Raw genomic sequence first — 22,462 nt, forward strand, 5'->3', positions numbered from 1 at the left:
AACAACTCAAATAATTAATATACAGAGGATAGCTTTCTTTTATGTTTTTAATAAAACCTTGGAAAAGAGACAAAACTTGGACAAAACATTATGTGTGACAATTTTGACACATTATAGAAGCATTATAGATATGTTTTAGGTTATTTGCTGATTGTAACAGGAAACAAAAAGATTTTAACTTGATTTTAATTAATAATAAATAATTTCAACAAAAAGAAATACTTAATCTAGGATTGATAATGGTTGCTGGAACGAATGTGTTAAAATTAGCTATAAATTTATTACGTAAGTATACTTCTTTTTATCACTAATTAACTGAACATCGTTTCTACGTTTTTCTGTGAGAATTTTTTCTTATTTTATTCCATAGCTGAATATTGGAATGAAAATTTTTAATATTCATTATTTACCTAACCTACTATTTATAAATTATAAACATATAAATACGAAAGTGCGTTTTGTAGGAGTGGGATGAAGCTTTTGAACTAAGCTTTTGAAAAAGGGTTGAAATAGAAATTTAAATTTAATTGCATGTATAAATAATTAATCAGTTGAATGATAAAATATATGATAAGTGCTATAATCCTAACATAGTTCATTACTTTGATCATATTTTTCTTTTGCATTTTTACGTTAGGTATACGGACACATTTTACTGTAATTGATAGCATACCGGAACTACATAAACCATACTTTGGCAGAAGAAAGGAAGACATTCTTAAAAACATAAATGATTTATCTAATCGCATATCAAAATCAGAACTAGCACGCAAAATGAGAATTGCGAAGGGATATTATACTTTGGAAATGTCACCGCCTAAAAGTGATGAAATTGCGGTAGGTTGATATTAATTTAAAATATTGCAATGAAAATATATTGGAGTCACAAATAAGTACCTACATCTGCACGTTTTTTTTTGTCTTATGGCATGAACCTTGTGACTTTCGACTAAAAAGTATAAGTAAAGAGCTTCTTAGTTCTTACGATTTCAGGGATTAGTTCACTTTCATTCTGGTGTCAGATGCATAAAGCTAAGCTGGGAAAATGCACTGTTTGCTTGTCCTATAAAATTGTATGTTCAACTGTACATAGTTAAGTGTATACTGATAAAACAAAAATGAATAAGAAATTATGTTAAAAATAATTATTCTACCCCTTTTCTTGAAGAAAACGATTACATAGGAGCTCGTAATGCATTTGAATCATATTTACATTGGTTATTTTTTTTTGCTTAATTTACGTTGAATTTTTTTTATAGCAAATGAAAGACGACCTCAAACTCCTACAAGATTTCTTTAAAACTGGATCTTATAAGCATCTAACTGTAAAGCAAGCTTGGCTACTATTCTTAGTCTCTACTGAAGTCGGTTTATGGTTTTTCTTGGGAGAAACAATAGGCAAGATGCATATTGTTGGATATAAAGTGTAATAGTTAAAACTGTTGTGATATTTGGAGCATAAAATAGGTAACACAAATTCCATTGAAACACGATTTTGTTTGATATTAACGAAAAAAAATTATGAATTAAAGATATACTTATTTCGAAACCTGTATTTTTATCTGACCTACTTATCTGACTACCAAAAACTTTTTATTAAGATAAATTCGAAAAACTTACTGAATTTCAGGAACTGAAAATTGGGGTTCAGGTAGGTACTGGTAGGCACTCTCAGTCTTATTATGATGTCAGTCAGCATCATTATAATGAAAAAGGTATAATGAGGTGATACTGTAATAGCTCATCATAAACCTGTTTAGATACTTCTTGGAACAGCAAGCTTTTTTTTAAGCTTCGGGCATGGCGAGTTAGTTTCCAAAAATCTTTAAAATATGTAATAGGTTAAGAGCCCACGACGGCCAGACTTTCCTTATTTTAGGAAAGTTGAAAGTTTCTCTGTATATGTCTCCTATACAGATAAGAACGACCAGCGACTATCAAGTTTGGGTTGTGTCAATCAACTTTGGCAGGAAACAGGTAGTAAAGGTGTATAAAATAGTACCTTTTTTACCTAACTTTCATTTTTTTTACCTAACTTTCATTATAGTTTAAAAGCTAAATTTTATATATGTTACTTGGGGACCTATAAAAAGATGGTACCTAAGGAGCCGGACAGTTTTCATGGTTCTTACATCTTGCCAGACACATTTAAAAATAACTATCATATCATCAAATTCACATAACTACCTAAAAGTGTAACAAATATGAAATAACCCACTAAAAACATTAGTTAACTATAATTATTAAAAAAATAATAGTATAATATAATATAAGTAATAAAGTTATTACTTATCTTTTACGCGGACTTATGTTGATGGAATTTCACGTATCTCGATGACACAATAAGTAACTAAAAACTCATCGAGATACGTGGAATTCCATCAACATAAGTCCCCGTAAAAGATAAGTAATAACTTTATTACTTATACTAAAATAAGGAAAGACTGGCCGTCGTGGGCTCTTGATCTATAAGATTCTATTTCTTTTGATAAATAGAGAAATGTCTCCTTTCAGTAGGTACAATTTTCTGTCTCTAGTATTTTAAGTACTTTTCCTCCTGTTCCTGTTTGCATTTAAACTTTCCACCCTGTATAAATTCATAATGTTGTTTTCAATCTTAATTCTTTCATCTTAAACAAAATGAAATTATGTCGCCTGTAATTCTGAAAGATTTTTATTTACGGTGGGGACGTTTCAATATTAGAATGTTCTTGGTGCCCAACATTATTTTTATTGTGATATAATTAATATATTAAAATTATTAAGTACCTACATAAGTACATAGAAACATATATCTATTCAAGGAATATCAATTAATAAACATAAAAAATTTAAAAGAATATCAAACACATTATTTAGGTACGTTTTCATATATATGTCGCAGTCGGATTGTATAATCCGCCGTATTACAAACGGTCGGCATTTTAATTTTTAATATATGCCGAAAATTCGTCTTCTTCCAAAATTCTACAAAAAGACGGTCGCGAGCCGACAGAGCCCCACTACGTGGGGCTCCTATTTCTGTGGAGTTTTAAAAAACACGAACCTAACCTGACCCACCCCCTTATCCAAACCAAAAATTTCTGATTACGAATTTCTGGCATATTACAAAATGCCGACCGTTTGTAATACGGCGGATTATACAATCCGACTGCAACATATAAACGAGTTAACAACAAGTGCTTGCCAGTTACCTACCGTTAATTACAGTACAAAATCCAAATCACAAATCGCCGACAGTGCAAAGCTGCAGACGTGTAACTTGTTGTGCCTAAAATATGGTGAAAATATGTGTGTCTAGTGCCTGCATTTAAAATAATTATAGAAAAAAAGTTGAAACTGGCAATATTGACTAACTCTGTCAGCTGCCATTTGTCATTAATTTAAAAATTTGTGTCATTTGTTGTCAGTCGCTCCAACTCTCAAATGGCACAGAGCAAGTAATATGTCAAATGGCGTTAGAGGTGCAATGCGGTGTTTCTACGGAAACGCAAAGACGAGAATCATGATTAAAATGTACAAAAAAACTTTAAAAAAATGATTACAACTGTGAGTTTGTAGTGATCGATAAAACTAATTATTCTATTTGGAGTGTAATAGGAATTGGTTTATACTATTTTTAAATAGTAATGTTGCGTCGAGTTAACTTTTATTCAATATGTATAGCGTTCGGTCTCAGCGTACTGTTAATTCTTGCTGGAAGTCGATATACAGATAATACTTACTATCGTCCGTCCCCTGAAAGTCGTCGAATTATTGAAATAAATATACCGCAACAAATTCCTACTAATCCATATGATGGTTTACCGAATATCGACAATATATTGGAAAAAACACGATTAAAAATTAAACTTGAGTTACAAAACTATAATTTCACTGGTTCTGGTGTGGAAAAGTTAGAAGACTTGATTATAGAATCAGGTGGGCAACCAATTAGAAGCATTATAATATCTACTTGGAGATCAGGTACCACTTTTCTTGGTGAAGTCCTTAATTCAGTACCTGGAAATTACTATCACTATGAACCTCTCCTAAATTATGAAATAATTCAAATACGAGGTGCCCCACATGCTGAAAGAGCATTAAAAATGATAACAAAAATGCTAAAATGTGATTATGACGGAATGGAAGACTATTTTGAATATGGGAAAGGGCATCTACATCAATTCAGTCACAATACAAGATTGTGGGACCATTGTAAATATAAGAAAGAGCTGTGTTTTGATGCAGACTTCACATCAAAGTTTTGTAGACTCTTTCCCTTTCAAAGTATGAAAGTGGTACGAGTCAGATTACGTCTTATTAAACAGTTATTGGAGAATAAAGAGTAAGTATTTCTGTGTTTAATGTATCTAGAACTAAGGTTGACTGACCAGTGTCCTACTTTGAAATTAATTATTTTGAATGTAAACTCATATCAACTGAGCACCATCAATTATATCAACCTTAAACTTAATTGGGGTTTGGACCTAAATATTCATGTTATATTTTTGTCTGCATTATTATATAAATCTGAGATACTCTGTAATAACAATGGAATTCAAATTTATTCAATAATTTATATTCCAACAGAATGGAAAGTCATGTGACAGATATCTCATATCTGCTTTGAAATTTATATCATACTTGAAAACATTGCAATACATGAAAGAAAACATTTTATTATTGAAACATCAGTTTATTTATCAAATGTATATGTTTCAGGCTTAATATTAAAGTGGTATTATTGATACGAGATCCTCGTGGAGTAATGCAGTCGAGACAACATCGCAACTTCTGCCAGCCTTCACCAGACTGTTGGAAGCCAGAACTACTGTGTGCTGATATGATCAGCGATTATGTTGCTGCTGGCCGACTGCTACAGACCTACCCTGATCGACTCATGTAAGCACTTTATTTTAAACTTTTAGTTGTTGGGCACAATACTATCCTATTTTATAATTTTATGTGGATCTTATTCTTTTTTTTATATTAAGTAATACAAAATGTGGTCTGAATAAGATAAAGATTATTGTTATTTTATTGTTATTTATAATTTTAATTTTAATTTTACAAAATTCTGTCATGTGAAAACTTATAATGATGTAATATTTTGTTTATATTATTGATTAATACATCAAGAAGCAGATGAACTCATTTATTAGTTTTAATAGGCCTAACATGATTTTAATATAGTTATCACATTTCTCAGGTAGAAAAAATAGATGGGAAAAATATTTTTAATGTTACTTTGGCTTTTATCCAATAATCAATATACATATTACATTTCCTGTGTTTTAATTGCTATGCACTGTTTTAATATAAGTTAAAAAGCTCAGTGCTTTGATCACTTTTAAAAAGGTCTTTTTCTAAAAATACAAAATTTAATACCATTGATTGTCTTTGAAATCATTGAAATAATAATAGAATATTTTTTAATTTCTCTTACATTGAGATTTTTCCTGTGTATTGTAATATCTATAAGATGGGTAAAACTATTTACTAAAGATGTTTTTGGGCCAGGGCCATAACCACTGCATGCTATAAAGACTAGCTTAACCTTTGGTTAAACTGACAAAAGTCATTTAACCTTCTTAATAAAAATTTGTATACATCATCATGAACTTGCATGTGTTGTTAAACATTAGATATAGCTTTTATTTGTTACAAGGTTAAATAAAAAACAAATTATATAGATGCGGTAACTTTTTATTAGCCTTCCAATTTATATAAATTGAGGGAGAAAAGGGTACTACAGTAGAACTCCAATTATCCGAACTCCGACTATCCGAATCGCCGATTATCCGAATCCAAAAAAAGTCTGTGCGCTATTATTCTTCCCCCCGCGAAGCCAGTGTTGACTTTACTTGTCTTAACTTGCCGTTGTGCCTACACTGACTTGAGATGTTTAAAAAACAATGATTTTTATTTCTAAACTTGTACATAAGTACATTTTATTTATATTTAAAACATGTGAAAATTTCATGTTTCTTTCATTTAATTCAATAAAAAAATAGTTCAATATCAAAACATAGCTTTTATTCTCTCCAATGGCAATTTTTTTTTTAAATCCGATTATCCGAATATTTGATTATCCGAATGGGTCCCGGTCCCCATTAATTCGGATAATTGGAGTTCTACTGTATAAAGATTGTACTTCTGTTCTGTTTAACTGTTTGTTTTATGCAGGCCTTTTTTTTAAAGTGCGGAAATCTTCCAAAGATACCCACTGCCCCTGGGGAAGGAGCCGTGGGTTATGGCTGATTCTTACCGACTAAAACCCTACTGTGTTCCGTCGAGCCGCTTTAATGATGCGGTATTGGTTGGAATTCTTCCGCGACCTGTTTTACGCAGGCCTGTGATATTTGTATATCTCTTTTTTTATCACAATTAATATATATATACACACCGGCACAATTAGCGGAACAGAAAAAAAAGTGAGACTATGAGATAATAACGCATATATTTGACGAAAATGTAATTAGATACAAAATAACAAGTTGATTAACATCTTTTAACAACGACTTTGAAAAGTCTTCGTTGTTTTTTATTGAAAAATAAAGAAATTTGAAATAAGTGAAATTTTTAGATGATAATGAACCATCACAAAAAAATAAAAAAAGTAAGCATTAAATGATTTGGCAATAAAATTAAAGCAAAATTAATAACGAGTGTTTCCCCCTCTTGCTCTGATTACGGTTTCCATTCGTCTGGGCTTGCTACAGATTATGTTATCGATGATTTCTTGAGGCAACCGCTCCCACTTCTCAAGTAATGCGTTTCCAAGTTCATTCAGATTGTTGGGGGGTGGCATTCTGGATTTAACCCTTCTTTTTAGCAAGTCCCAGACATGCTTTATCGGATTCATATCGGGGGAATTTGCTGGCAACTGCATCACCGGTATACCTACGTCGCTCAGATATGCCTGTAACGATTGTGCACTATGAGCACGAGCATTATCTTCCATTAGAATAAAGTCGTCACCAATAAATGGGGCAAATGGTACAAAATGTTCTTCTTAAATGTCTCTGATGTATCTATCTGCTGTCATGGTCCCTCCTGTGACTATCGCTAACTCCGTGCGAGCTCTCAAACATATCCCTCCCCAAACCATAATCGAGCCGCCACCATAAGCCACTGTGTGTTCAAAATTAGACTATATTTGGCGTTCTCCTCTGTGTCTCCATATTCGCTGTCTCCCATTGATCTGTTTTAAAAGAACTCTGCACTCATCAGTAAAGAGATCCTGCTGCCATTCGTTCAAATCCCAGACGATGTTCTCGCGTATCGGTTTCTGTTCCGCTAATTGTGCCGGTGTGTGTATAAGGAATACAAGGAACACTTGATATGTCTCTTGTCTTGAATCAAACATCCTTAATGAATTATGATACCTACTTTTTGTACCTGTGTACCATATTTTTACCATTTTATTTTATACTTGGGTGCTCATGCATTAAAATTACGCGAGGTTTATGGAAATACTAATTTTACGTAAACTATTATTCTAATATAATGTTTAGTTAGTAGTTATTTAAGTACATAGTTAAATTTTCAAGGTATTAATTAAAAATTAGGGACATACCTACTTAATCTCTCTTTGCACTGTTAAATAGGGAATTTAATATTTGCATTTCAATTATAGTTTTCATTACGTTGTTGTTCTCAAAGGGAGTTATGCAAAAAATATGGCATACCCTCGTTTCTCTGATATTCATCAAGATAAAGTTTTAATTTTGTCAAACCAAAAGTGTTTTACCAAAGCCCTAAAGAAATCTCTATTCATGATTAAAGTTTCTGAATAAAAGAGGTATTGAATTTGGCTTTTTGCCAGCTCACAGTGAATGGTGAATTTCTCGGCCGCCTCAGTGTGCAGAAGTGCAATGCACAGATATACCTACCAAGTATCAACCGAGAAAGTAGTGCAAACATTTAATGCACAAGAGTGTATTTATAACCATTGTGCATTTGGCCTTGCCACGAATGCTACAATTACAGCGATGGCTTGCTAGATGTATTAATTATTAAATATCGCGCCATGTTTACTGTTAAAGGAATTATAACTTGTTTTGCGTCGTATTTTTTTTTGTACAGCTTATTTTAGTTCACAGTTGACAAAAAATATGCTTACGCTGTATATACAAGATAACGCTAACAATCCTGTGATAATGTTGGTCTAGAAGCATTTTTAGGTACCTATTACCTTAGCTTATATTATTATTACTAATCTTAGCTAATATTATTTGAATATACCAATCCGTTGTTCTCAATTCTTAACAAATTAATGTATTCGGCTTTATTTTTCCGCTAGTAAAGGATGTTTGAAGTACATTTTTTGTTGAAGCTAAAATCTTAATCCATTCCGGATTATAATAGAGCGGTAAATGTTCCGCTAGAAGTTTCAGCCAATGCTATTCGTACCTATCACGAATGTTTATGTATTTAACAGTCTATTTGTACCTTTAGCCAGATCTTAGGCAAAGCCAAGAGGCACGCACATCACACTGTATCGGGGAGATGGGAATGCTAACGGTTTTATTTAATTAGATAGGTACTAGCTTTCCACCCACTTTGTCTAAAACCTAGTCAATTATATGCTAAAAACGTTCCCTTGAATCACACTATCTATTAAAGTAAACATCAAAATCTGTTGCGAAATTTTAAAGATCGGAGCAAACAAACACACAGACAGCGGAAAGCGACTTTGCTTCATACTATGTAGTGATATGTTTTATATGCATTGTTTTTCAGAGTGCAGCGTTACGAAGAATTAGCATTAGATCCGAACAACACAACGCCCCGGCTTCTAAAGTTCCTAGGAATAAACCCAACGACGTCAGTCGAGGAGTTCCTCGTCTCTCACACGAATGTCGAAGTGTCCGGCGTCAGTTCCACATTCAGGGTCTCCCGCGAAGTGCCTTTCAAATGGAGGAATGTGCTAGATTACAATTATGTAGAAGAAATACAGGTTGGTTTTCAGATCGCTTTTGGCAGTGGATTTTAATGCATTCGTCCGACCTTTCGAGTATCATAGGAAGATACTTATATAATTTTTTATGCCTGGTACTGGTATAAATTTCACAAATCAACTTTATCAATAAAATAGATGTGGAGTATACTTGCTGCATACCTCACAAGGGGATAATGTACCTACTTCTTATTCACTGCCACCTTAACCCTCATAATAATGTACATATATGTATTATGCCTATACATTCAAAGAATTCTTAGCAAGTGTAGGTATCGGTAGTGTCGGTAGTTACCTGGTGCGTAATAAAATATCTATAAGGTAAAATAATGGAGATACAAGTATTACAAGCATAGAAATCTAAATAACAAGACACATAGAAGTGCTATAATGTCATAATTCATATGAAAACCGCTGTCGCCAAAATCAACACATTAAATAATAAATAAATAAAAAACACTTTATTTGCACACACAAAACATAACAAAATCAAACAATAATAATATACACTGGAGCGGTACAAATAGGCGGCCTTATCGCTAAAAAGCGATATCTTCCAGGCAACCTTAGGATATAGGAAAAGTTAGAAGAAAATGAACAATTGGATAGTAGAAGGAGCATAGCGAAGCATTATAAAAAGTGCAAATAAAAGTAGGAAATAGTTACATAAATACAAATATTAATACATATAATATATATTATATATATAGCGAATAAAGAAAAATAAAGAAAATAACAGGATATAAGTAAGTAAGATAGATAAGAACGTATGAAACATTTAAACGTTAGTTGTGAAGATAATGCTGTTTGACCAGATACTTGAAAGAGCTGATAGATTGAGCTTTCCTGATGTTTAACGGGAGCGAGTTCCACAACCTTACAGCTTGCACGGTAAAGGAAGCATCGTAAAAACGAGTTTTGTGAGCGGGCATGCGAAGCGTAAGGTTGTCCAAGGAGCGTAGATCGAGTTCATGGGAAGAGCCCAAGAACACGAATCTATTTTTAAGGTAGGATGGGGATCTAGGATCAAAAAGGATATTGTACAGGAGGGAAAGGATGTGAGTATTCCGGCGAAGTCGGATGGGCAGCCAATTGAGTTTCGAGCGATATTCTGAGATATGATCATATTTGCGCAAGCCAAAGATGAATCTGATAGCAAAATTTTGAAGTCGTTCTAATTTGTTAAGTAGCTCCTCTTAAGGTCTGGAAAGCATGCATCACCATAATCAAGGATAGAAAACAACAAAGACTGCGCCAAAACAGTTTTCGTAGGAACAGGTAAAAAGTTGCGCAATCGACGTAAAGATGACGTAACGCCAAAAACCTTACGGCTTACTTGTTTTATGTGTTCGGTCCAGGATAGGGTTTGATCGATATAAATACCAAGGTTTTTAACCGATGTACTATATGGAACTGGGACTCCATCGATCGAAATAAGAGTTAAATCCGGAAAAGAAATCTTAGAAAGCAAATAAGAACTGCCTAAAATAATAACTTGAGTCTTTCCAGGATTTAATGTGAGACCATAAGCATGAGTCCAGTCGACAATGGATTGAAGGTCAGTGTTGATGCGAGTAATCGCTTCTTCAAGATTTTCCATTGACGAATGGGTGTAAATTTGTAGATCGTCTGCGTACAGATGGTAGAGAGAGGAAAGTTTAGAAGAAATAGAGTTAATGAAAATACTAAAAAGGAGGGGTGACAACACGCCGCCTTGAGGGACGCCAGCAGAAACATCACACCATGAGGAATAGGATTCATCCACCCGGACGCGCTGCCGACGACCCTGCAAGTAACTACGAAACCAACCAACCACCGCAGGAGATACGTTAAGAGAACTAAGCAAAGCTAACAGGATATCAAAGTCAACGGTGTTGAAGGCATTGGAAAAATCAAGGAGAGCAAGGATAGTTAGCTGCTTATTGTCCATTGCCATACGAATATCCTCTGTAACTTTGACAAGAGCAGTGACCGTGCTATGGCCCGTACGAAAACCAGATTGTAAAGGATCTAGAAGGGAATTATAGTTAAGAAAGGAGCACAGCTGTTGTTGCACTAGCCTTTCAAGAACTTTAGATAGGAATGGTAGGATGGAAATAGGGCGATAATCGGAGAAATTGGATGGATTGTTTTTTTTAGGGAGTGGAATGATGAATGCATCTTTCCAGATCTGGGGAAAAGAACTCGAAGATAGGGAGAAATTAAGGATGTGTGTGAGGATGGGAAGGATAATATCAAGAATGGGCAGAATCATAGCACGGCCTATACCATCACAGCCGAGAGCATTCGAAGCGATGGCCAATGTATTCTTCTTAACGTCACTGGCAGTGAAAGGTACAAGAATGAACGGAGGAGAGACAGGAGTTTGCATGGTAGAAAGAAGAGAAATGGTATCAGTTTTAGTGTTACAGTCCAGAGTAGACTTAGACGAGGAGAAATGTTTGTTAATAAGATCTAAATTAATATTTACAGGAAAGGAGATATTCTGAGATTTACCAACTCCAAGTGTTTTTAAAAATTTCCAAGTGTCTGCAGTGTTGCCGCTCTCAACGGATTTGTGAATGTGGCGTCGTTGTGCATCTCTACACATCGTATTGCAGCGATTGCGAATTGCTTTATATTTTTCACGATTGGAGTCCGAGTTATTCAGTTTAAATTTGGCTTTCGCCAGATTTTTTTTGTGAACAATAGATCTAAGTTCATCTGTCAACCAAGGAGCTGGAACATGCTTCATTTTAACTGCTTTAATTGGCGCATGAGTATCGTACAGTTTAGTAAGTAGTAAATTAAAGGCTGCAACTTTGGAGTCTATACAATTGGCAGATGTGACAGGTGACCAATCGATTTTTTGAGCATCATCACACAGACGCTCAACGTCCATTCCACGGAAACTGCGCTGTAACAATACTTTGTGCTTTCTTTTGGGAGGACGAACACGGTAAGAAAGGAAGACAAGGTCGTGGTATGAAAAGGCATCGGCAGTGCACTGACCGTGCTTAGAGACAAGATTAGGAGAGGAAACAATAATCAAATCTAGGAGAGAAGGACAACAGCCAGGAGAGAAGTGAGTAGGATTAAGGGGAAGGATATTGAGGTTACAGGAGGATACGATTGTTGAAAGCTTGTCACTCCGGATGTCATTTTTAAGAAGACAGGTGTTAAAGTCTCCCATAAGAATGACATGGTCATAGAGAGGACGTAAATTCTCTAACGTTTTTTCAAACGCCGGAAAATAGTTAATAAGAAGGGAGGGGACATAGAAAACACCTAAAAGAAGTTTAGTGCAGGAAATCATGACTTCAATTAGCAAGTGTTCGGCCTCGTCGGCAGGTGGCGGTTGTGGAGATGTGCTGATAACGGTGAAAGGTAAGTCGGAGCGTAAGTATATAGCAACTCCACCACCCACCCGACCGGTACGGTCGTTACGTACCAAATTGAAGCCAGGTAAGGAGTAAGAGGTAGAGGAAAGACAAGGCTTGAGCCAGGTTTCGGAAATAAGGATAGCGTGAATGGAGTTAGAATTAAATGATGCATGCATATCGGTAAAGTGTGCCGGAATACTCTGTGCGTTGATGTGGATAACGTTAAAATTTTTTAAAACATCAGAAAAGGTAGAAGTCAAACATATATCAAGAGGTGGGCTGTCAAAACTCTGAAAACTATCATCACAACTATGAGCGCTTACGAAGGAATCACAGTCACTATCATTCGAAAACGAAATGGTGGACTAAATGTAATACTTATATATTAAATATTAATATATGAAACACATTCAAACCGAAAGCTAAACAGTACACACAAGTAAACTGTGCCTTTTATTGGACAGCTTGATTTTAGTGAAAACTAACTTAAATATTAAATGAAGCTTTTTAATATGTATCCTAACGCACGAATTTACGGTTTATTTTAGAATAACATCCCTAAGTATATGAGACGTTTTGTTTCTTTTTGTTCCAATACGAAAAAATTCGGCTTTTCTACAACAGAAGTTGTCAATTTTCAATAGATATAACTTAGAACATAAACTCATAGAAATAAGGTTGAAATTTGTGTTAAACGTGATAATAAGAATGGTAGACTGTGTCATTCATTGTTATTTCGATTACTATGGTGACACTCGTAATACTTGTAAATATTCTATAATTTTAAGGAAAAACGGCATTATTTCTAAAAAAGAAATGTTTACCGATGAAATATTATTCCTTTATTAGTATAATTACAACTTGTGGAAGAATTTCCGCAATGGGATATGCTGAAACACACCATGTTTATACACATACGTCTCCAGAGCAACTGAACAGTGACGAACACGCTGGTGTTGTGAAAGTCACCTGAGTGGCGACAAGGTCACGCGCGCTTACGACTTCTAGTGTCTTGTTATTTAGATTTCTATGATTACAAGCAACAAGGTACAAATGTATACCTACGGGGTTTTTTAATATACGTCATATTTTCGGTGAAATGTTTCATCTCCATATCTAGACAAGCTATTTACAAACAAGAAAAGATAAGATTCTATTATTATTAATTATCATAAACATGTATTTATTGTGCTTCTTATCTCTTATCACGTTTGTTAATTTAACATTTATCTATGACAACAATCAAATACTTATCATACAAATTCCCTGATTTAGTTTACATCTATACAATTAATGTCAAGTACTTTTATGTCAATTGCTTGTGCATTGTACGCATATCACTATCAATAGGATTGCGTAGTAAACATAGAAACTACTAATATATACGTCATGTTTATCTGTACTTTACGATTTACGATATTCTATATAATTTAAACGTAGTATTTTTTAAGCCTATTCAATACAAACATACAAAAATACAAATGTTTCCTGTTTATAATATTAGTATAGATCAATAAAATATTAAATCATGCATATAAGAAAGGATTGCATTTCTAAGATCGTCAATCGTTTCTAATTTATATGAATCATTGAGTAAGAAATTTTCCACAATGATTCTATAATTGTATGTATATCTTTAATAATGACTATTATGATAAATTACGTCTATCTTCTATATCAAATCAAAAAGAAATCGTCATAAAATATGGTGATCTGTGTACATATTTGATTATAGGGAATGACCTGAATTTTTAATTATTTTAATTGTGATTTTTATTTCAGATGGCTTGCAAGGAAGCATTAAACTTGTGGGGATATAAACTTGTCCAGAATGCAACACATATGACCAGCAAGGATTTTTATCCTCTAGACAATTACACCCTCACTCAGTGACTTATATTAACTAAGAAAGGAATAGGTACAATATTGTATGTGAAGATTGTAATACGTTTTTTATAAGGTAAGCTTCCTCTTCTTTGTATTCTTAAATATGTTCCTGTTATCAAATACAAGTAGTCTAATAATAATTTGTGAAGCTGTAAATTGAATTAAAGGTTAAAGGAAATGATAATTTTGGTCTAGGAATAAAGGCCTATTCAAAGTAGAGTGGTTACCGCTCTAGTTTGATTAAGCCTTTACCATGTTATGTATACTTTGTGTCAAAATAGTGGTTTCTAATAAGAACTGTTATAGTATAGTTCCCGTTCCCGTGGGATTTCCGGGATAAAACCTATCCTATGTCATATGTGTTAATCCAAGTTACCCTCTATATGTGTGCTTAATTTCATTGTAATCGGTTCAGTAGTATTTGCGTGAAAGAGTAACAAACACACACACATCCTCACAAACTTTCGCATTTATAATAATATTATAGTAGGAAACATTCCTCTATAAAAGATAAGCTTAAGTGTGTAGCATGTTTGTTGTAAATTAAATTTGTTTAAGTACCTATTTGTTAATGTATGTATATTATCGAAATACGATATATTTTATTTGGTACATTATAATGTATATTTTAACACTAGCTGTGCCCCGCGATTTTACCCACATTCCGCTCCTATTTGTCTTAGCATGAATCATCATGCTGAGACGAACACCTGCGGCGCCTACGGCGGCTAAAGGCCTGTATCAATAGGATAATTAATCTATATATATAAAAGAAAGTCGTGTAAGGGCGCGTTCCCACTCTGTCGTAACGACTAATTTATCGTTCGACGACTGTCGTCTCTACCTGTTCCCATTATAACGATTGTTTGTCGTCAACATTTTTTTATCGTGTAGCGACTGTCGTATCTAGCTGTTCCCATTGGATCGCGACGACATTTTATCGTTTCCTGGCAGTCGCTTTGTCGTTTACACATCATCAGCAAGCTACAAATCTAGTCGCCTCTGCGTTCGCTTGGTGATTACCAGTGCGTTTACTCTCCTGAGTTCAATGGACGTCATAGAGTTGCCGTCCACAATTTTTTATCGTTTTACGACTGTCGTGCTTGCCGTTCCCACTGTCACGACAAAGTGTCGTCACTGCAAAAACTGTCGTAGACGACAGTAAATTGTGTCGTTCTAAATGTGAACACCTCCATTTAAACATATAAGCCACGACACTTAAAACTACACGATTATCTGTCGTCACGACACGGTGGGAACGCGCCCTTAGTTACTCCACTTATAACTCAAGAACGGCTGAACCGATTTAGCTGAAAATTGGCAGGGAGGTAGTTTAGAGCCAGGAGAAGGACATAGGATACTAAATATGTACAACGGGCGACGCCGGGGCGGACCACTAGTACTCTATATACCACTGAAAGAATTTTTCAAATTGTTCTCTCAAATGGAATGTGTTTGTTGATGCTTCACTCCTATTGGCCAATGAAAGGACTAACATACACATATTTTTAATTTTATGGCTAATATATTATTTATTTTGTTTGTTACAGATCAACTTCATTATTTATCTGTCATGCAAGTTTATAAGGATAATAATCAAGGAATTTTAAATTCAACTTTATTTTATGAGACTAAAGGTACACATTAAAAGCATTTACTATATTCATTTATTTCTGAATATGGCTAATCATATCAGTATTAAATTGATTTCTGTGTTAACATTTCGACATTAAAAAAGTAGTGAAATTATTTATTTTTATTATAAACACATTGCAAAATGACTCTAATTGTATTTGTAGTTAATTTTTAGTGTAAATTATTTGGTATGTTGGTCTGAACAACCATAAGGTGTGTCTGCATTTTAAATTATTTCTTTATCTGTTACAGTGATATATTTTATTTAGATATAATTGTAACGTATTGTACTATTGAAAATGTGATTTTCTTAACAATTATTTTCTTCAAGAAAGTTTGAATGTAACAGTGATTCTCTTTTACCTATTTATCATGTTATTGTTCAAGGATTTATAATAGTTCTTATATTTAGTTTGTAATATAAATCGACGATACTTCAAATAATAGGGAATAAGGGAATATTCTAAGCAATTTTTAAGAATGTAAATGAATGCATTAGGACACTTATATATGTTAGGTTCAACACTAATAATTGTTTGTACCTATTGACTACATTATACTATATCTTAAATAAGGATTGTTGCTGTGGTATACTATGACTGTGTGGGTCTTGTATAAATTTTTATAATGTAAAATGAACAAGCGTTGGTTCTGCTAGCGATCATCCAACTTAAAACAATATGCACTCTTTGAACAAATTAAATTTATAGAAGATCCATTGATATTTAATAACTGAAACGTGTTAAAAGTATTAGTGCCTTTACCCACAATAATAACTTCGCGACTTTGCTTTTAAACAGTTTTACATATTTGCACACATTAATGCAAAAAGAACAATGCAATCGACTTCGAACATACACAAGGGGGGTAGTTTGATTATTTAGACATGCGGCAAACAATTGTTTATAGAACGGTAGGATATAGTTGTTTTTTCAAACATAGGTACTTAGAATTTATCGAACAAATTGTTTTAAAAAACAAAAGTCCTGGTTGTGTGAAACGCCGTAGGTGTTGAATATCAAAACGTAAAAGATGGACCATGCATTAGAGGTTAAAATTGCTTGATCAATAAAGTGTAGATACGATAAATTAGTGAGATTTTAAAAACAAACAATTTTTACCTCTTACACTTTCACATTGTTAAATTAAGGCTTAGTCGACTATCAATAATTTTAGCACTCACGGAATTGAATTGTATGCTTCCATTATAGTTGTCTTATTGTAGTTTAGATAGATATCGACATCTTACAATGTGGACTGAGATATTATAATGTCACGATTGAAACTCGGTTAGGCGCTACATCGGTGTGTTTATTGTACATATTTTAGTACTGTTCGAATAAAATAAAATATTGAAAATCGTATTCAAACGGACAATCCTGGCGTTATATTATAAAAGTGTGGTATTTTTGCACGATTATACACGACTTTTGATCATGGGTTTTGTGCGTCAATACGCTTGCAAAGCACAAAGATCTGAATTGTTATTGCATATCGTGAATAAGCTTAAATTTTAATAATGCTATACAAACACATTGCAAGTAGGGACACGAACAACTGCATTATATTATATGCTTGTTAAAACATTTGATGCGCATTGGAAGGGGAACGTTTATGAGAAAATGTGATCTCCGTCCAGATAAATCAATTGTGTTGTAATTATATGACAGTTCCTGCTGTGAAATGTATGAATGCAAATGCATAATGCCAAACATATACATTTTAGCTTTTATAGGATATAGAATTACTCTTAGGCGCTGACTCCACGAGCGAGAGAATCGCGACGATTCCGCCCTTATATCGTCGGATAATCTCCACGAACGAGCGATAATTCCGCCGCGTATCGTCGCGACTCGTAACGGTATCGCCACGTTTCCTTGAAGAGAACTACGAGAAGACCAGAGGCAACGCTGAAATGACGCTGCGTTTGACAGCGCGCCCGCTGCTAGTCGCGGCGGGCTAGCGACGATGTAATGACGTTTCGCACGCTCATTGCCACTCGTCGCATCGCGGCGATAATATCGCCGTGTGGAGACGGTTCCATAGAGAGTGTATAGAAATACGTGGCACGACGATAATATCGCCGCGATTCTCTCGCTCGTGGAGTCAGCCATACAGAATTGACAATATAGCTAACGATTTACTCACCGTTTATTATTTTAATTGATTTCATTTTTGGTATTCTTTAATGCAAAGTAATGAATTATTACGGCTATATTATGCCTTATTATCAATCGATCTGTTGTAACAGTGATGAACTTATTGTATGAAGATTGTAGGTGTCCTTAAGATAAATATTAAGCACTGTTGTAATTCAATGATCGTCCAATGTAACATTGATTTATCAATAAAAAAATTATTAACAATGGCGGCGGTTTGGTATAAATAGAATTGCGAATAAATGAGTGAAGTACAGTCGAGAAATTATTAGTCATTGTAATTTTTAAAAGTGTGCTCAGATATCATATCGGTAAAATATTAAACGCCTACAAGCGTATACGTTTACCTTTTAGTGTGTGTAGCTATTCGATACGAATAGACCACTTAGGTCACAATTTTGCTAGACTTAAGCGGTATAGACATTGTAACGAAACGACGTCATACCTGTAGTGAGATTTATTAAGTGCACTTGATTTTAAGGCAATTATCATTAAATCGTTTGGATCAAATAATTTTAGGCAAATCGTGAAGTAAGGCAACATTTCATGGACTAATGTGTCATCGAATATTACGTTAGATAGGTATTCATGTATTTGCAAATATACTACTATACAGCGTTGATAACTCGATATTATGTGACGATTATTATAAATGCATATAAAATTCCAGATGACATAAATCAGTTCCTAAAGTACGGCAACACCAAATTATTAAAAATATCATAAAAGTACATATTTAATATCTATAACAAATGTATGATATTATCTTTAGTGTAATAAAAATTAGTTTAGTTTAATATTTATAAGCTTAGAGTCAATTTGATTACATTTCTCTATACAAGGAAGTCGATCGAGTGCACTAGTTAACATGCAACGCATCAAAAGCTTTTATGTATTTTGTCAAATTATATTCTAAAATATTGTAGGATATGGAAAAATATCATGTAAAACGTTAGTTATTTTATAAACGAAAATATATATTAGTTTTTAAACGAATACGTAATCTTTTAAATTATTATTTTGTTTGAGTAAAATATTTTATTTTGTAGTCATTTATATTAGTTGTAGGTTTGATATTTATCAAAGGATTTTAGTCTTATTTCGTAGTACATACGATCTTTTATCGTTTGTGCTGGCGATGTACGCCCATATAATAATGTAATGACCAATAAATATACGTATTGTTTTATTTTCACTAGGTTTTGTTTATATTTTAAGAATTAGCTGTTTTAGTTTAAGTAACAAGGCAATAATGATGTGCTATCTTTTATTGTTAATTTGTTTAATTTACTTCTTCCAATTATTATTGTATGTTTACGTTTACTCTAGTTTAAACAGACTTCATTTTACTATGATCGTTGTGAATAATGGATATTATATCAAATCGAATAAACTATATAAACTATTAATATTGTAATCGAACCATTCGGCATCTTTACACGGACTGCATAACATAAGAATGCACGATTGTGTGTAATATACATCGGTATCTTGCCTGCGTAAATAAGTATATGTTATATTATGGTAAATATACATTTCATTTTAAAATAGATTTCACATTGAATTCATTCCTATAATGTGATGTTAATGAATATACTAGCGACGACGTTTCTAATTTCTCTTTTCTACGTAGGCTCGCTAATTTATAAGATATGAAAATAAATAATTGATTAAATTTAAAATTTTAATGTAATTAATAAAAGTACTGAGACTTAATGACATTTGAAATGGATTTTCTCAGTTTTGGTTCCTATCATAACCGCTAGATGTAATAAGATATAATAATACCATACAAGCATGGAACGTCGTCGCTAGTGTGTTCTCGAGAAAATGTAAGCCTCTGAAAGTTATCTCATTGTTAAGACACGGTTTTAGCCGAGCTGTGTATACTTAATACTGCAGTTATTATATTAAACCACTGATGCTTATGTAATAAAACTTTATACGAGTCAATGAAAATCATCAATTACTATTTAAGGTGACATGCTTCCTGATAGATTTGACAATATATTCGGTTATGCCTTTACATATTGTAGTGATATAGGGTAATGTATTGCATGATAGCGGTAAGATACTCATTGTTGGCTCTGTATCATAAAAATTACAAAATGCCACGTGACATACATACGCACAATTTACATTGTGAGGGGAAGTAGGGGATTGTTGGCGTTATCTTAGTGTTAGAGAGTAGTCGGAGGGGTTAATGTGATAATAGATACGCTTTGTTCTGCTTTTAGTTGTCACAAATACCTATTGAGTGCAATAATTGATATCAAGTACATGGCTCAGTATAGCAGCTGTAGTAATTGGTGCATTACTTTTTCAGTAACATAATCAATGTACTTAATAATCTCAACTATCATGGCATCGTAAACAGCTAAATAAATATTGATTCATATTTTATCAAACGATTATAAACATTCAACTTTAACATTTTACATTTAAAATTTCCATTAATGTTTTTGTTGTTTTTATGAACGGAGCCACTGTGACTGGCTGGAACCAGTGTAAATTTTATATCATATCATTAGCATATTGTTGTAAGGTTTAAATATGTTTTAAGAAAATTCTAAATATGTATTATAATTTTATGTTGACTATAATATGCACGTTGGCTTGAGCTTATCAATCGAAAAGGGTTTCAAATTAAAATGCTCGTATTTTAATATTATTATTTGTGTCGTTAATTTTTTTATGTTGAAATTATCTGTACTCGAATTGAAATTATATTCCAAAAATTATTAGTTATTAGACAGAATTTGCATTATAGTTAAAATGATATTTTATATGGTTCAATTAATATATTATGTCAATTTTGTTAGCGAAATCGAAAGCAATAATAAAATTAAAGTTAAGGATATTAATCCGAGGAAGTGTGAACTCGTAGGTTATAAGGGTAGCCTTATTAGAAGTAAGAAATACGAATGATTCATACAAGATGTTAAAATTTTATTCTGTAGTATTGGATTAGCACGGCCAGCGTTGTCGCATACAAATTACAATGTAATGTTTTTATTTAAATAAAGTTATAGGATCAGACTGAAATTTTGTTTTAATTTACAATATAGTATATTATAAAACCTTATAGAATTACCATATGTAATTATATTCCTATCGATTACATAAATATGGACGAGGACATGAATATTCAAACCATAATAAAGTTTACACGAATATTAATTTTCAATAGAAAAAACAAGATACCGGAAAGTGTTGTCTCCACAGTATAATAATAAATATCTCCTTTTTCACATAATTATATTTATTCACTTTCAGTGGGCACATTGATTTTATAACAAATTACTAAATACATCATAACGACTTTTAATTCTAATAGTTTCATTCTTATAAGGTTTTGATAAATTATCTAAATAATTTCTCATTAGATATGCCGTGTTCGGTTCTGGAAAAATTATGTCTGAAACAAGCAATAAGAATTATAGTGTGTCGAGGGAATGAGAACAATATTATCCTAAGCAGTAAATAACAATTTAAGAACCCTCCCACAGCGCTAACATCGAAAAGCGGTATGAAATAAATTTAGCTGTTGTAGGCGGAGTGAAGTATGCTGTATTGAAAAATTTGCTACCAAATAATTACGTAGCGCAAAATAATGCGTAAGGCAATTTACGTTTATACAAGTAAAGTAGGTTTAACCATGTGTAGGTTTCTTATAGAAAATACATTATTGTTTCTGAGAATTCTCACTTGAATATAAAGATCGCTATTTAATATACTCACTTAGGGCCCATAAACTCATGAACACTACGAGGAAGCAGCAAGTAATGACTCCGAAAATATTGAGTGTCAGCAGAAGTTTGGTGTGCCTGTCTAGCTCCCCATCGCTGTATAAAAGTAAGTTAAGTATTTAATACTTACTGAAAATATAATAAAAATCCTTTAGTACCTACCTACAAAGGTTTCCCAGAAACTTGTGTCTACATACCAATAAAATACCCATAAAAGGTAAAAATAAAATATGTAAGATAGTTCACTTAAAAAAACTAATACCTAACGTGTGAGACGCTATTCTATAAAATCAGCACATTATAATAATAACAATTAACAAACTTTTGATAATGATGATGGACTAATGGTGGTGGTAAGTGTTGTAGGTAATAAATTATACCAACAAATTATTACTCTGTGTCTATAGAAGGGTGATATTATTTGTTCATAAAGAAAATTAAAAAATGTATCAAATGAGCCTGTACCATAATTCTATTATTCTAATTAGTTATGAATAAAAACCAATTCCACGTGTGTTTAACAATACGATTACGATAAAAGGTTTGGCGAAAATAAGAAAACTCCACATTTTTTTCATGATCAGAATTTAATTCTATTTATGTGGCCGTTTGTAGAGTAAAACCACAGAGTAAAACACATGAAGAAGGTAGTAGACTTAGATAAAAAGGATGTATAGACCTTAGTATAGTAGGTACTACTTCTATAATTTAACGTTTCGAAAAGTT

General features: G+C 33.0%; 2 protein-coding genes across 2 annotated transcripts; both read left to right on the forward strand.

The window, feature by feature from the left end:
* Nucleotides 1–239: 239 nt before the first annotated feature.
* LOC149489668 (ATP synthase F(0) complex subunit g, mitochondrial-like) lies at nucleotides 240–1,430 on the forward strand. Its single transcript, XM_089714970.1, has 3 exons — nucleotides 240–285; nucleotides 638–837; nucleotides 1,260–1,430. The coding sequence occupies exons 1-3, from the start codon at nucleotides 240–242 to the stop codon at nucleotides 1,428–1,430; spliced, it is 417 nt and encodes a 138-aa protein (XP_089571096.1).
* Nucleotides 1,431–3,454: 2,024 nt separating this feature from the next.
* Nucleotides 3,455–17,575, forward strand: LOC149489669 (carbohydrate sulfotransferase 3-like). The gene is made up of 5 exons (XM_089714337.1): nucleotides 3,455–4,327; nucleotides 4,705–4,884; nucleotides 8,728–8,944; nucleotides 14,089–14,266; nucleotides 15,744–17,575. The coding sequence occupies exons 1-4, from the start codon at nucleotides 3,630–3,632 to the stop codon at nucleotides 14,197–14,199; spliced, it is 1,206 nt and encodes a 401-aa protein (XP_089570463.1). The 5' UTR covers nucleotides 3,455–3,629; the 3' UTR covers nucleotides 14,200–14,266; nucleotides 15,744–17,575.
* The last annotated feature ends 4,887 nt before the right edge of the window (nucleotides 17,576–22,462 follow it).

Source organism: Colias philodice, chromosome 3 (genome assembly GCF_061535455.1).
Source record: "Colias philodice isolate Cphi_HAF_F1 chromosome 3, ilColPhil1 Martin Lab GWU primary, whole genome shotgun sequence".
Taxonomy (NCBI): domain Eukaryota; kingdom Metazoa; phylum Arthropoda; class Insecta; order Lepidoptera; family Pieridae; genus Colias; species Colias philodice.